Here is a 17,232-nt window from a genome sequence, read left to right as displayed (position 1 = left end):
GAAGTGTTTATTGTGCGTCCAGAGTGGAAGTGTGCGGACTGTGCCTCAGGAAGGGCGATGCCTCTGGATAGCACATCTCGTGCTAGGTGATCTGGTGCCCTGGGCAGGTGGGCTCCTCTGTGTTCTTGCCACTTGCTCTCTAGGCGAACCATCTTCAACGCTTTTGATTCCTCACCTTGCTCAAGGTAACAGTGACAAGGAAAAAAATGCCAGTAAAGCAAAAGTGAGGAGCACGTGAATCAGATACAGCCTTCACAGGTGTCCTTTAATGCTGACATGCTTACCCGCCGAGCCCTCGCTTCCCTCTTTCTGCCTGTCCACTCCCTTCAGTGTGTGCTAATAGTCTGTGGCCGCAGTTGGAAGCTCTCATGATGGTAGTGATGGGCATTCTCTAGCAGCCTCTCCAGTATCACTTTGGTTGGTGTTTGTGTAAGCACTTTGTGGAAATTCCAGAAGTTGGACGGGCACACAGAGCATCTGCTGTCCACGTGAGGCCCACCGTGTTTTTGGATTGATGAACCTAAGCTCTCACCCTTAATCCAAAACAGATTCCCCAGACATCAGCCTGCTCTTGTAGGGATGTCCAGACTCAGGTTCATGTTGACATCTTCTCTGGACACCGCTCCAGAAGCCAACCAACCACCAACAAACAAACCTCAGCGTGACAGGGTAGTTGCTCCCTGCCCGGCATTTGAGTTGGACCTATTCCAGCAGAGGCAGGCTGACCACACCTGGCCACTTCTGATTCTTCTAGGCCGTCCTGTCTATCCCGTCTCTCTGTTCTGCTCTGAAGCTTCTACTCTGCATCCTAAGAGAGCGTATCTTCATACTCCCTCGACATCATTCTTTTCAGAACAGAATTGTCCTAGAAGTCATCATTTTTCTTATTTCCATGTATTACAACAGTCGTGAACTAAAGTATCCATGCAACCCAAATGAAACATCAATGAGAAAATGAAAAGCATACAAATCATAAAAAAGACCACAGACAGTGCTCTTTTTATTTAACCTTGTATTTAGAGGGCCTACAGTGTTGTATAAGCATTTGTTGTGGTCTTTATAAATCTATATGTAGAGTTCCCTGCTTTTTATTTAATCATTTATTAGGAAGGCGATTTTGTGCCTCCTGTACAATTTATAAAAGACCCTGTTGGCATCCCTGACAGATGGTTGTTGGCAAAGATACTTTACACTGATCCCTGTTTTACTCACAACTCCCCGCTTGCTTGAGCAACAGCAGAACAGTTATCACAACGTATCCCAGCCTCCTACAGCTACTTTCAAATACATAGTGCATTTTTATTTAAAATTAGTATTGAAGTAACAAGTCCAAACTCAGAGGACACAGATAGCAGTGTAAAGAAAAGAAACGTAAGTTGGACCAGTGTTTACATATCTTACTCTCCAGCGTTGTCTTCCCCGATAAGGCTCAGAAACGGACAAAGTCTAAACCACATAAATTGTGATCGGATCACTTCTCCGCTAGCAGTTCTGGTTTTACTTGCATGTATCCTACTAATCACATCACTATTAAATAATCTTGGAAGCTTTTTCTGGTGCCAAAGATCTTTATCTAGCATGTTCACGGACAAAGTTATTACCCTTTTATTTTTGTAGAAATAGCCTAGATACGTTGTCGTCTCCTGTAGCTCTCTTGGACATGAACCCTTTGGTGCCTGCCAGTATTAACAGGTGTTTGACACAAGACATCTGTGATCCAGGGGCAGTTTGTTGGTTGATGGAGAATTGATACCGTGCCAGAAAACAGCAGCTGAGCTGCCAAGGCCGAGGTGGAAATTGTTCTGAATGTTTTAATGGATACGAAGAGTAAACACTTTTAAAATACCACTTCATCATTACTATCCCGGAGTTTTTAAAATGGAAACTGTTAGTATGTTAGTGTGTGTGCACAATGTTACAGGGGCTTGACCTCACAGTCGCTATAGTTTGGGAATGGCCCCTGCTCTTTAGCAGCAGTCAAAATTTAATATCCAGGAAGTTTCAGGAATGATGAATGAAGAAGGTCTTACCCTTTACTTCTGTGTACACAATCTTACAGAGCCTGCCTTTCTCTCAGACTTACAAAGTCACACTCAGTTTATTCTCCCACTCCCACCGAAGCTTTGGAGGGTCACTTTGATTTCACCATCTCCCATTCCCTGTATGCCGGAGTTGGAACCACTGGCTGGACAGTTGGGACATGGTAGCCAGACAGTAGTTGTGGGCCGTGACTGGAAGGAGCCCGGAAGGGGACCGCTGTGTTCACGAAGGCTGGGACCTCGGTCATGGTTGGCAGCCCAACTCCTGCATCATCCACCCACTGTCCCAAAGGCCCAGCCTGCCTGTAGGGCGTCCGGTTCTGCTGGGGCTTCGTGAGTCTTCCCTGACTGTTTCAGAAGATGGTGTTGAAACCGTTGGAGAGATTGTACACCCTCTGAGGGTAAACAAAGAGTGAGACTCCCTTAGTTTCTAGGACCATTGGTGTCGTCATCACCTGTAAAGCCCCCTGGAATGTGGATCTTAACCAGGACTCTGATAGGACTGGGCACCACTTAAGGGTATTTGCTTTTATAGCATTTCCTTTGGGGAAGGGGTTTGTTCTGATTCAATAAAATCTTACCAAGCACCTGTTAGCTGTGAAGTACTAAGCTATACTCTCTGAGCCTGAAGCTATATATATAGAGTTGACTCAATCTTACTCGTTTATAAACACGTTTCCATGAAATGTCTCACAGTGGTATCTAAAATGCCCCAGCCTGTGATAAGTGTGTTTCTCTCAGAACCTGGTGAAATGGTATTCTGCCAGGCCTCTCAGGCAACTGGGAACTCAAATAATTCACCGTCACCCCCAAACCCCTCTCACCCCTGACAAATCCATTCGAAGGCCCAAGAATGATTCCAAAAGCTGCGGAAGCGAAGGGAATAAAGGTGCCGCCCCAGGGAAATGGTCTCTTCCCTTCCTTTCTCCCACCCTCCATCCTGGGTTTAGTCTCTAATGTGGAATCAGGTGAGCAAATCTGCATTAAGGTGGCCCAGCTCAAGTTCCCCCGTGAAAACTGGGGCCTGGGAATGAGCACTGCTGCCCATACCGCCACCTCTTCCTGTATTATCTCCTGTGCAGTGGTGCCATTGGGCTCTGATGGTGCCCTCACTAGTGTGATTTCCCTCTGTCCTGCTGCTGGACACCTTACTTTCTCTCTCAAGTCCTCTATCTCCACAAATGCTGGGGCCTTCCTAATCCCATAAGCTCTTCTTTTCCTCCTTCTTATTGCTTGGTGCTTCAGCCAGTCCTGGTCAGAAGATTCTGTTTCTCTACACTGTCCCTTTCCTCCCTGCCTCTACCCCTACCAGACATGCAGATCCTGTTTCTAGCAGAAGGGCTCAGCCCCTGTACCTGCTACATTCGTGACCTTGTCAGTCAGTGCTCATCTCCTCTTCCAGGCCGGCCCAAACCTGCCAGCAGTTCGAGTTGGCTGAGGGTCCCTGAGACCGTTATGCAGAGAGTTCCATCCTGTTGACAGGTGGCAGACATCCCAAATACTGCTGGGGGCCTGTAGCTCTCCCTTTAACACATACTTTAAAAAAAAACAATACAAGTGAATAGCTACTATCCCCCCCACCCCCCGTATGATGAAGATCAGATAAATTGCTTCTCAACCCAACTGAATTTAAAGTATACAAATTCTGTGAACTCCAGACAAGTGGGAAAGTGTGGGAATATCACCCTCTGCTCTAGAAACACATTTGCCCTACATGTCTGTAGATTTGTTAAAGAGAATTTATAGGCCTCCCTGCATTTGAATGCATCTGTCTCAGGCACTCTTCAAACATACCTCTTGAAGTATTCTTGGACCAAGTATGAAACAGTAACGCTTTGAATGAACACGTAGCCATTCATTTACTTCAAGTCAGTTCTTCCCAATCTATTTTGGGAAGTTGAAGTCTGAGGTTGACGTGGTGCTTTCTGCCACTCGTCACAATTAACCAGGGGTGGGTGCTTACGTTTAGAGCTTGCCTTCCTCTTAATGTGAATGGTGGCATGCATGACAAAATTGGGATTAGGGAGGTGCTGTTAAAATTCTCTGGTGCTCACAGGAAAGGCATTCTAAAGCCAAGTTTAACAGATGAAAGTAAGCTCCATCTTGACTGAAGGCTAGACTATTGATTTACAGTTATTCTTATTATGGTGACAAGTTACCAATCAGGGAGTGAATGAAGGCTCCTTTAGGTAGCTGAGGCATGGCTCAGAGCTAAGTGTGAGTCCTGAGTCCTCTCCTCAGTAGCATTCATTCTGAGGGTCACCAGTGTATTGATCACAGGGACTCCATCTCTTTTTTCTACTTTTATCATCATTTGGAAATACGCTCTTTCGCATGGTATTTATTTTACTAGTCTTAATGCATACACACTAGTTAAAAGGCTACACCATTATTCAAAAACACTACGTCTGGGAGTAGTGTAGTGCCAAGATTCTGTTAAAACACGGAATAATTGTTCTCCTTCCTCCCCTCTACCCCACATCTAACCCCTTTCATAATGAACTCCGCAATCCTTGAGGAAGCTGACTTCAAGTAGCTCAAGGGGGCGTAGCTCAGAAGATGAACAGATAAACAAAGTACGTCTGATGATGCGTACCAGCCGTAGGAAGTGTGACCCAGGGTAAGGGCACCGCAGGGATGGGCCGAGTTTGAGGGGCCCGCTTGTCTTCCCCAAGCCCAGATGTTATGGTCAACTTGAGGTTTTTCTCTATAGCCATCTCCATTTGCCACATTCTCTTTTCCCAAGAAAGTAATTTGGTAGAGTAAAAAGTAATCACTGCTTTTGTCTGAAGGTATGTGTCCCCCAGGGCCTCTGGTACGCACAGCCACCCAGGGAGTCGGTCTGTCATGGAACCAAGTCGCCTTTACAGGAGGTAGTTCGGGAAGCGAAAAAACACCCAGAAATGAGAAGCAGTTTCATTCTCCTGTTCCTTCTCCCTCCATCCCAACATCCCTAGTATCGCTTGGAGCTTTGCCTCAGAGAAAACAATTAACAATAACTTGATTTTTTTTCTTTTTTGCTCTAGTATTACTAGAACCTTTGCATCGGGGAAAACAGAAAAGGTGATCTTTCAAGCACTCAAGGAGTTAGGTCTTCCCAGTGGAAAGGTATTCATTAACTTATTTTATTGTTCAGTTACAGTTGATATTCAATACTGTATTTCAGGTGTACAGGATAGTGGTTAGACATTTATATAACTTAGAAGGTGATCCCCCTGGTAAGTCTAGTACCCATCCAGCACCACACACGGTTGTTACAATGTTATTGACTGTATTCCCTATGCTGTATTTTACATCCCCTCGGCTGTTCTGGAACTGCCAATTTGTACTTCTGAATCTCTCCCCATTTTCAAACCAGCCCCTCAACACCGCCTCCCATCTGGCAGCCATCAGCCTGTTCTCTGTATCTATGAGTTTGTTTCTGTTTTGTTTGTTTATTTTGTTTGTTAGATTCAATATATAAGTGAAATCATATGGTATTGGTCTTTGACTTATTTCACTCAGCATAAGGTATTCATTTATTTAATAATGTGTTTGTAAAACTATTTTACTTATTTATGTTCTCATTTGTAATAGACCAGATTATATATATTAAACCAATCTCATTTTGATTGAGAGATAGACTCAGTCACGTATAGGATAGTCACTTTTCTTCATTTTCCTTCCTTCAGTCTTCTGGGCATTTTAACCTCAATGTTTTCAAATCCAGACAGTGTACTTCAAAATGTTTTTGTCAACTTTATTAAGGAGAGGAAACGGCTCTTTCACACAGTTTACGTAAAGCGTGTTTTAGAGGCCGTCAGCATTGCCTGGACTGAGCACAATGTCAGCATGAGTGACTGACTAATAAATTCAGTTCTTCAGGCGGCAGGCGTTGTTTCATGAAGCACCTCTTCCCACACAAACCATCTGTGTTCATGGCCATTCAGACTTAAAATAACTGAAATGAATTTATGGACTACAAGAAAGATTTAAGCCTGTTACTGTTTTCACAAATCCTTTTCGAAATATAAATTTCATCATGAAAAGTCAACTTTTACAGGGTTCTCCTGAGCCTCTTTATACGGTCTTGTGAAAATTCACAACCTACGCGTGTAAACTTGGGCTTGATTTATTCAGCATCCTTTAGGCAGGCACTTTTTTTTTTCCGTCATGGGGGGAAGAGGAAATGTTTCTTTATATTTGCTCCATGGGGTGTTCTCCAGAGCAGGTCCAGCTGGAGGCCGGATTTGAGCACACACATCACTGGCCGGCTGTGTGGTAACTGGAACCCCTCGCTTCCACCTGCTGTGTCCCAAGGATGGCAAGTCCTGGAGGTGGACCACTGCCTCCGTCTGCAAGAATCAGAGATGGGGCCCCCGGAGCCCTAGTGGTCGTCTCTTTGCTTCATGATCCTGTAGGTTCTTCACCTCCAAAGAGGAAACATGCTCATGGATTCATGACACACTTTTATTTTTTACAGAATGATGAAATTGAGCCTGCAGCATTTACTTTTGAAAAGTTCTATGAACTGACACAAAAGATTTGTCCTCGGACAGATATAGAGGATCTTTTTAAAAAAATGTAAGTTCTACTTAGGAGAAAGTGTCCTATCAGTGTTACCCTTGTCCTTTTAGATTTTTAAAACTTCGATTATCATAGTATTTTATTATAGTATGTTGATAGTATCTAGGAATATCTAGTCAGGGTTATATTTTCACCCCTTAGTTTATCTGTGTAAAAGTTCACTGACTTTTTTTTTTGAGAAGCTTTTAGATAAGTTAGTGGCAGCACCTGGAACTTTTTTTTCCCCTTTGCATTGGCTTTACTAACTTCCTACAATTTTAACCTGCTCCTTTAGGTATTAACCCATTATGTGAACTAACTAGATTCAATTTGGAATGTTACTGTGTTGTTGAACAGTTCATTCATTCCAGGTATCTCGAGTGGATGACTTACATGTTGTTTTTTTTATATAATGTCTTTTGATAATGCTAAGGAAGAATTGCAGGCATTTTCTGAGAGCTAGTGGGAGTGTAGATTTCTTTGTTGTTGTTGGGTTTGCTTTGTTTTGTTTTGTTTTGCTTTTCTTACAATCTCTGGCCATTTTAAGAATGCACCATTATGTCAGGATTAGAAAATAAGTTTAGAATGATCATCAACAAATGTCAACATGTAAATCGTACCTACTGTAGCATCAAATACAAAAACTTACTTTTTCTAATAAATTTCTTTTCAGCAATGGAGACAAAACTGATTATTTAACGGTAGACCAATTAGTGAGCTTTCTAAATGAAGTAAGCTTTTTCATACATTAACTCCATACAGTCTGTGTGCAGTGGCTTGCCTCCTCCAGCATCCTCATTGCATGCCTGCATCGTATGCCCTCATTCCCTGTGCTTTTGACCTGCTGATCTTTCCATGTGGCTTTACCAGGTGCAAAAATCAGCTGCTGCCCTTGTATGTTTGCACACTTCCTACGCATTGGCTTTGCACACTGCTTTTTTTGTTGGTTTCTTGCCGTGACGTGTAGCTCTGGTTCTGTGTGTGCGTGTGCATTTTTATTATATATTTATTTAATTAAATGTGTCTGTGTTTTTGCAAGATTGTATTTAAGGTACTTATTTTTTTTTCTACTGGTCTCATTAAACAGAAAGAGAATGGATTGAATTTACCACACTATATATTTGGGTTCTCCATTGCTAACTTTTTCTCATGTCTTTGCATGGACTGGAAAGCTTTATTTTGGTCTTTTAATGGATTGCACGTAAGAAAAATATGTAGGTTTAAATAGAATATTTTGACAACAGGCGCAACTGTTTTTCCTGGGTGAAAATATAGTTCATATTAGGTCAATGTGATTGGAGGTTAAATTTTTACTTCTTATTTTTACAACATTCTAAGAGCTAACTTTAGAATATGATTCACTTAACAATCCAGACAGATTGACAGAATTTGCTTAAGCAGGATAAAAAAGATATTTTAGAACAAGTAAAGGTTGCAACTTTTATTCCAATTCAAATTAACTTATTTTTCCTTTACACATACAATTAAAAGTATTTTTTTCAATGAAACCCCCTGAAGCTCTTGCTAAATCCAAAAAGGAAAATCTAATTTTTCCCAACACATTAATAATAATAAAAGTTTCAGTGAAAAATGGACCATATATTTTTGTTTCAAAACAATTTGTGTTAACCATTATACCATATAAAGAGAAAATGTTAGAAAACTATTGTGCCAGACGTGACATGTTGCCAAAAACAAGAGAAGAGGCAGATTGGCTTGCTAGTTAGCCAAATCAAATCACATCTTTGTGAAAGGGCTTTGCTTTACTTTCCCTGCCAGGGCTCAGGACTTCCATTTGTAGAGTTGCAAGTTAGAAGCTACACAGTGCTTTTAGGGTCACCAGAACCTAAAAGCACTGGTGCAGGGAAGAGAAGGTACTATATAAATCATCACAAATGCTTCCACTTTTAAATAAGCCTTGCAGTTACAAGACGATGTTTATTTTACTTGAAAACAGTTTAAGTTTTTGCACCCTGCTGGTCTTTGGTCATGTGAGTACTGTGTTTATAATCTTTACCCAGATATTATCCACATTCTTATGACACCATTGCTCAGAAGTTAAATTGCCTTCCTTACTTAACCCTTTCTGCATCCTCTGCTTAAAAAAATATTTTTCTGTTTCCCTCAGTTTTTTTATGCACTTTGGGCATTTGATCATTTTAAGTTTTGGTGAGATGAGCAGGAAGCTTGCTTTCTACTAAAGAAGGAAGACATTTGAGTGGAGATGAGAAAATCTACTGCATCATCCACCTAGTGCTTCTAACAAAAGACCCCTGGTGGGCACTGGGGTGAAGCTAGCACCCAGCCATCTATTAAAATTTGCATTTTACTAGGTACACAAAGGAACAATTCTGAAGTCTGCATTCATGGGTTCTAATTTTATGACTTGCCTTTAATGGACTGTTTTTATTGGATGACCCAGTAATCACTCTTGTCATTCTTGTAAGTCTGAGTACATGTCATTTAATTTTTGAAAGATATGGTCATCCCTTCTTTCTTGCTTTGCCATCCAAATTCTTTCCTAAATACTTCTTGGATAAGCTTTTACCCAATACTATTAGAGTAGGCAGTAGCTCTCATTTGTCGTTTACATTTCCTTCTGTTTGGCTTCTCATTAACAATAAGGAAGCACCTTGAATTTTGGGGTGGGGCTGATGGAATCAGTGTGATTTTATGTTGATTTCTTTAGGGCATAGAGACTACAGGACAGTCCGAGAAAGTGTACAGCCTTTATTTTTAATCAAAGTGTGTCCACCCTGAATCTCTTTTCTCCCAGTGAACTCAACTGGAAGAACTAGACAAAAATCTGGATGCTTCCTTGAAGAAGCTTTGTCAAACTTAGGGAGCATTCTGCCAGCTCCTTGCACCCCTCTCTCTTGAGTCCTACCTATGTCTCTCTCATCTTTCCAAAATCAAAAGCATCCTTTAGGCAGACTGCCTTCTAAACTCATGATGAATGGAGACAAAGGGGGCAAGCACTGGAGTGTGAGGGCCGGTGAGTCCAGAATTTTAGACTTAAACATTTCAAAATGCCTTAGTCCTGGATTATGCAATAAGACAAGGAAAATAAATGAGTCCCACGAACACAAAAGGACAGGGCCCTACTCCCGTTATTTGCAGATGATGATTGTGTTCCCTCAGTATTAAAAACTCTCAACTGAAAAATTATTTGAATAAATATGAGAGAGTTTATAAAGGTAACCAGAGACATGATAAGAAAGCAAAAATCAATAGACACATGTATATCAGCATTAACCAATTAGAATAGGGGGAGAAGTCCCATTTATTAGCAGAGCCATCCTGCCTCTCACCATCTTCCAGCTTGTAAATTTCTTTACTCATTATATGAATTTTCTGTTCAGTATATTAATATGTATCTCTAGGGAACTGAAAAGAGAGGAAGAGAGACAATCAGCCATTGACCGCTTGGTTGCCGTGTAGGGATTTGTACGCCCTCCTGTCTATCCGTGTCATTGGCATGTACTAGCTTCTCCAAGTAGCTTTGGACCTGCTCCTTATCTGCTCCTCAGTATGCCCTTGTTCACTGACCCCCAAAGTGTGGCCCCTGGATGCAGCACTGACATCCTCGGGGAGCTTGTTAGAAATGCAGGATCTCAGGTTTCCCCCAGTCCTGCATTTAACAAGATCCCCAGGCGATTTGCCTGCAGGTAAATTTTGTGCAGCACTCTCCTAGTGGATTATCTGAGTCCCTTCTCGGCATGCCTGGTGTGCGTGGGGAAAATGTGAGAGTAGCGTATACCTCCTGTTGTTCGCCACAATGAATTTAGTGAGGGAAATACACCACTCACCTAAAATTTTGCCACAGCTGTTTTTCTTGTTCTTTTCCTGTAGATGGGGGGAAACTTTCTTTGCCTACATTATGAAAATAACAAACTGGTGTCTGGAAGAGCTGGGAGAGGTTCTTAGCATGAGCAACTACATGGTTGGACACTGCTGTCAACTCAGCTGTCTGGGCGTGGCAGTACTAATTAAAATCTCTGGGCTTCTGTCGGTTTCACCTCTTCTTGTTCCTAATGAGAAGCTAAACTGATTTTAGCTTTCCCATCATCCTTTATTTGACTTCTTCCAGAACCTGCTAACAACTGCAGACCTCGATGCGTGGAGAGCAGGAGAGAAAAATCAAAATGCAAAAGAGAAGATAAAGATCTTAGACGTCCATAATAATAAAGAATTAGCTTTATTTTTTGTTGCTGGTAATTTTCCCCCCACATTACATATATTATATCATCATATTAGGGCTAAACCTGATTTTTAAAATTTATTTATTTTTTATTTATTTTTCTGTTGAAAGAATGTAACAAAGGACCCAAGACCTCTTTCCATCTATGATATCTTTATGCTTTATTGCATTGGCAAAGAGAGGAGGAATTGTTTAGTCTTACAAGTAAGCCCACCCTTGCCAGTTATTTCTTCATTTTCTTTATATCTCATTTGAACATCATTTATGGCAACATCACTGTCTCCCAGTGCTGCTTGGATTGAAGCCAGTCGATGCCCTTCCTTCGTAAGAAGACTAAAGACATAATAATGGAGCCATGTCCATTAACTCCTTGTTCACTTGGGCACTGTTCTGCGACTTACTTTTTGGAAGCTGTTTAGAATTTTCCAAAGCTCTGGATATGATGGAGTGAAGTCCTGGGTGTTCTGCTTCCCTGAGCCCCAGCCAAGACCCGGTGGTCCATTCCCCGGTGGTCCACAAGCATGTGCCTCACCTTGCTTGTGTCCATGTGGAACTCTTCTGCAACTCTGTTACTCTCAGATTACCAGAAATGACCTTTCTCCTCTTTGTTTTTCACCTAAAAATTATACTTTTGTGACTCTAATGCAAATCTTAGCGTTCGTTTCCTTGCCTTTGGGTTATCCAGATTGAACCATACTTCCTTTTTGAAACACGAAAATATTAGGGAAAGCCGAAGATTAAACAGTTTATCTGGCAGAGCAGAAGCAAAAACCAATGCAATTTCTTGTCTGTTCTTAATGCTTATTTGCTGTGAATGCTGAGTTCGAGGACCATGATGCATGCATCTTAGGGCTTATTTTTCCTGGCTGTTGCTTCCGATGGGATGTTCTGGTGAATATCTGGCTGGGGGACACAATTTTAATAGGGTTTAATTGGGAGGATATTGCAAACGTTTATCATTCTTCTATCCATGGACGACTTAGAAAATACTTTGTTTATGATATTAAATATGCTTAAAGGCATACCTTTACATATTAGACCAGTACTTCTTAAATTGGAGCCCATCAGAATCACCTGGAAGACCTGGTAAAAAAAAAACAGATTCATGGGCTCCACCCCAGAGAATCAGATTTGGTAGGACGGAGGAGGGGCCCAAGAATTAGCATTTCTAAGAAGCTCCCAGGTGACAGTGGTGCCATTGTTGCCATTCACAGACCACATGCTATGGTCTTGTAAAAAACACATAAGAATGTCTGGATTCCCCATCCTCCTTTCCCTAACTTAGTCTCTTCTCTCCCCTTTAGCTGAATCCCTTTTTCCTCTCACTTTTTAATTCATATGGATTTGCCCCATCATCTCCACGAGTCCAGGATACTTACCCACTGAGCATATCATTAAATCAAAATACTTAATTTTAGTAAGGACGAGAAATACAGTGACCGACCTGGCCCATAACTTCAGTGGGGTCTAAAAAGGACCTTTCATCCCACATTCATCACCTTCCATTCTGTTAGTCACAGAGGAGGAATGTGCCTCTAAAGAGTTTTTAAAACAGTGTGTTCTCCTGAGGGCGGCGCTCGTCATTTCCCGGAATAGCGAGCTCTAGAGTTGCATGGCGCCATCGTTTCCTAAACCGGGTGTCGCATGCCTCCACTTGCCTGGCTCTCCATGGTCACCTCCTGATTTCTCTGTGCATCCCATCACTTTTGTTCTTTATGGTCTCAAGGCCTGTTCTTAGTATAGCAGTTTCTGCTCTAGCACATGCATGCATGTTGTGAACCGTAACTTCTTAGATGACAGCAGAAGCATGCTTCATTGGGATAAACTGACAAAAACGATGTTGATTCCTTCTGAGTGAACACTCATTTCGGTGGGGAGGTGGGCGGGCCAGAGCAGGCTAGGCCGAAAGTGAGTTAGGAAATTACATCAAACGTTCTGTGGGCCAAAGACATTCGTTTGGTGAAACCCACTTTTCAGATTGCCATCTCGAAATAAATGAGGAAGGGAAATCCATATGAACGTTTAACAATTGTTCTTTAAATACATTTTCAATAGTGTTCTTCAAAAGTCTGTGCATATATTTGGGTAAAGAGTTGTTGCCAAAGGCCTACCCACTGACCAGGTTTTGCTCACATCTGTGTATCTGCCATTATTCCATTGAAATTTGCTTTATTTGTTGATTTGATGGATGACCGGAGTGGCAGTGTTTTTGGTACTTTAATGCATAGTGAACAGGAAAGGAACTTAATGGACCCGCTGCCTCCAGGTATATACAGAGAGACAGATGCACACACACACAGGATTGTAGCTGACTCAGTCAGTCACTTGAATTGGTTTCCTCATTGCTGTGGAGTCAGAATGACAGACTGCAGGAACATCATTGTTCCTGATGCCTCATTAGTACCATGAGCATCTAAGTGCCAATTAAAAAGGCATGACCTCACCATCCATCTGAATCCCTCAATCATTCATGCACTGTCTGCCCAGAGAATTTCCTCAGGGCAAACTGATTCTGATTTCATAGAGTTTCTGAACTACCGACAGTTAAATACAGATTTTCATACTGTTTATAGCTTGCAGATAGCCTTGTGCTGATTAATTTTCACCATTATTAAAATTGGTTCATTTTGATAAATAGTTACTCAAGAAAACAAAGTATATAGAGTGCCCAAGAAATTTTTTATTAATGCAGAAAGATATAATGGAAATGAAATGATGTTTACCTGTGTTAGTAGATTTTATTATTGTTTTTGTTTTGGCACTTAAACTAGTATATTATCTATTTGAACTATTTTGGGATTTTTGATTTTTGCACTCATTTTTCCTTTTCTTTAAAAGACTTTTTACTTCACTTTTTTTATAGACATCTATGCCAAATATCTAACCTGCACTATAACATGAAGAAGACAGGACAGTTGACATGCACACCCTATTGCATGACCTTCAATTTTTGAAGGAAAAACAAAGTATACTCTCTATTCTGTCTCTCTAGCTTAGTGAGGGGAAGCAACCAAGTCCTTCCATATTTGGAGTTTTGGGAAGTATATTTTAGGGAGAAAGACAGGAAGGCAGTGAAATCCTACCTTTGTAACTATAAATGTGATGTTATGGATACATCTTGTTTTAGAAATTACAAACTTGAGTAGTGTGTAACATTGCAAAGGTAGGAAATGTCAGCCTAAATGGAGTTACTTTCTCATCACAGCATCAACGAGACCCTCGACTGAATGAAATTTTATTCCCGTTTTACGACACTAAAAGGGCGATGCAGATCATTGAGATGTATGAGCCTGACGAAGACTTGAAGCAAAAAGGTAATAAAAGTAGAAAAAAATATTTATTACAAGCAATAAGAATGTGTGCAACTTTTAAAGTCCTTGGACTTTTATTAAAAGTATCTTTAAATGCCTTGGAAGTCCCTAGAACTAAGGATTGGTAACTGGATGATTTTTGTTTGTTTGTTTTGCTCTTAAATTGGTATAAATTCTATCTCACATCAGAATTTCTCCATGCTGCCTGAAAAGGTTAAAGTACTGTACTAATGTTTCTTTTTATTTGTTTGTTTATTTTAAAGATTTTGTTTATTTATCTTTAGAGGGGAAGGGAAGGAGAGAGGGAGAGAAATGTCACTGTACGGTTGCCTCTGGTGTATTCCCTGCAGGGAACTGGCCTGCAACCTAGGCATGTGCCCTGACTGGGAATGGAACCACGATCCTTTGGTTCACAGGCCCACACTCAATCCACTGAGCTACACCAGCCAGAGCTAAATTGCTATACTATTAATCACGTTATAGTGGTATTTCCCCATGTACTTTCTTATGTTATATAATGCTCATATTGCATAATGCTTAACATGTAAAAATGCCAAAGCCAGTCTCTGTGTGCAGTCTTTGAAACGTATTCCATTTCCTATAAAACTTTATACCTTCTTTTTCTCCCTTTTGTTTTGCCAAGCCTACTGCATTTCATTCTCCATTTGATGAGCTTCCTCACCCCTCATTTGACTTGAGGTATGGAAGATAAATGCAACGGACATGAAATTAAATAGTCAGGAATCAATTTAGAAAGTTGGTGGGGTTTTTAAACCTTCTCAACTTCTAATAAAACTTTGGAAGCAATGTGTGGTCTATGCCAATATTCAACAAAGGAAAGGCTTGGAGAGAAAATTTAAGATCCATCCCTAACAGTGGGAAACACCTGCCACTGATGGGAAGGATGAGGCTAATGTAACTGGACAGTGAATACTTTGAGATACCTGAGCGGGTGCCTCTGGCCTTGTCTCCGTGGAGAGAGAATGGAGATCTAGGTTCAAGTTCTGTCTGTCCCACAAGCCCATGAGTATCATAGCTGCAGTTTCCTCCTCTTTAGAATAGAAGTTCTTTTTACTTTGTGTCTCAGTGAATGTGACTGAGAGATTTACACATTCTCTGCACCCACGTACAACCTGTTTATACACACTCCTGGCTCACAGTGACACGTGGCCTCATCCCCGATATTTTCCTAAGTCCAGTAGAGTTTTCCCTTGTTTGTAGTCATATATTGACACTCTCTGCAAGGGCCCCAAATACGCATCTTCAGCAAGACTGCTTCATTACTTACCTCTCTTATCAACATTCCGAGTATCGCAATTTATGCTACATTGCATGTGATTAAACCAAGAGTGTGGCTCTATAGAAAATTGAGCACTTCACAGTATTTGATTCTTGTTGCTACCCTGCCACTGTGTGACCTTGAGCAAGGAGCTATATTTCCGGGCCTCAGTTACCCTGCTTATAAGATGATGGGTTTCATGCAGCCATTCGAGTCGTTTTTATCTCCCTACCTTCATTTCCTAAAGTTTGTAAAGGGTTAACAGGGCTGTACCAAGCACTGTGCTGGATGATGGGGATTCAAAACTGAATACGGCCCTGGCCAGGTATCTCAGTTGGTTAGAGCACCATCCCCTGTGCCAAGGGTGGAGATCCCTGCTCAGAGCATATGCAAGAATCAACCAATGAATGCATCATTAAGTGGAATAACAAATCGATGTTTCCCTCTCTCTCTGTCTTTCTCTCTCAACTCCACCCCAAATCAATAAATAAAAGTTTAAAAAATACTGAATAAGGCAGATGTGATCGGTTGAAGAAGAAACACTTAGCAGTTCCTTGGCAGTGTGACAGATGTTAGGATAGATATACATTGTTGATTATTTCTAAAGTTCTTCCGGGGCCTAAATGTCTGTGAGATCATCACTAATACATATAAAAAGAAGTTTCACCATTTCACTGACGATGGGTATTTGAAAGTCTGTCATTATCATGTATGGGTGAGAATGTGGTGCAAAAGGCATTGGATAAATTTCTGGTGGAGGCAAAAGTTGGTACAACCATCTTAATGAATATTTTGGCAATAGTACAGTGGAAAATATACCTGTCCTACAACTCAGTCTTTCTACTTCCATGTACAATATGTACCCTAGAGAACTCTGATACTTCTTGCTCTGCAAGTTCAGTCCCCTGGTCTCTCCTCCATTTACACTCGTTAGAAGAGCTTGTTCAGACCAGTGTCTTTAAGTTTCTTCTACACACCCATGACTTCCCAATGAAACTCTTCACTCTTAACCTCTACGGACACATAGTAGAACACTCCATCTGAATGCTGAATGGGCACTTCAGCTGTGTACATACATCATGTGTAGCTTCTTCTCGCCCACAGACCTGTTCCTTTCCCAGTTTAGAAATCCATACCATTATTTGCCAGCTCTCCACTTCAGAACTCCTGGAACCCTCCTCAACTTCTTTTGCTCTTCCATATCAGCTCTATTTCATCAGCAACATCTGCAACCAAAATAAATTCCGAATAAATCATTTCTCACCATCTCTGCTTTTACCAGACTGGCTAAGCCTACATCATCTCTCCCGGGACAACTCCAGTTGACTTCTAACTAATCTCCTTTCTACTCAAAGGCCCTACAATTTGTGCTCCATGCAGTGGCCAGAGTAAACCTTTCAAAACCAAATCTGATCATGTTATTTCACCCTTCAAAGCCCTCCAAAGGCTTCTCTGCACACTTAGAATAAAGTCCACAGTACCGAGAGAAGATGAAAGCCCAAGTAACGTAGCCTTTATCTGCCTCTCCAGCCTCCTTTCCATCAACCTTGCCCTTTGTCACACACTCCTCCTACATCTCTGCACTTGCTCATTTTTCTGCCTGGGCTGGGGTTCCCCCAGATGTGTGTGTGGCTTGCTCCCCATGTATAAATATGACCCCCTCAAAACAGGGGGTTTTGGAGGGCACATATCTAACACAGCATCTTGATCATTCTTGATCACTTTCATTGCTTGTTTCCTATTTCCTTCTAGCACTTTCTTGACACTATGTAATACTTATATTTATTTTTTTAATTTATTTGTTCTTTTCCCATACTATATGAGTTTCACGAAGGCAGGGCTTGTCTTTTTCTTCTA

At 41.3% G+C, this 17,232-nt stretch overlaps 1 protein-coding gene across 9 annotated transcripts in view; it reads left to right on the top strand.

Moving 5' to 3' along the window:
- PLCB4 (phospholipase C beta 4) overlaps positions 1-17,232 on the top strand; it is a 380,642-nt gene that overhangs the window by 278,148 nt on the left and 85,262 nt on the right. For all 9 annotated transcript variants that reach the window (XM_053671143.1, XM_053671141.1, XM_053671142.1 and 6 more), the window contains 4 exons: positions 5,066-5,147; positions 6,502-6,602; positions 7,258-7,315; positions 13,991-14,099. In XM_053671143.1, the coding sequence (XP_053527118.1) occupies positions 5,066-5,147; positions 6,502-6,602; positions 7,258-7,315; positions 13,991-14,099 (350 nt within the window). The remainder of the gene's footprint in view (positions 1-5,065; positions 5,148-6,501; positions 6,603-7,257; positions 7,316-13,990; positions 14,100-17,232) is intronic.

This window comes from Artibeus jamaicensis, unplaced genomic scaffold (assembly GCF_021234435.1).
Source record: "Artibeus jamaicensis isolate MK-2021 breed Jamaican fruit bat unplaced genomic scaffold, CSHL_Jam_final contig_685, whole genome shotgun sequence".
Classification (NCBI taxonomy): domain Eukaryota; kingdom Metazoa; phylum Chordata; class Mammalia; order Chiroptera; family Phyllostomidae; genus Artibeus; species Artibeus jamaicensis.
The sequence above is the reverse complement of the archived record's forward strand: the minus strand, read 5'-3'. Positions and strand labels throughout refer to the sequence as shown.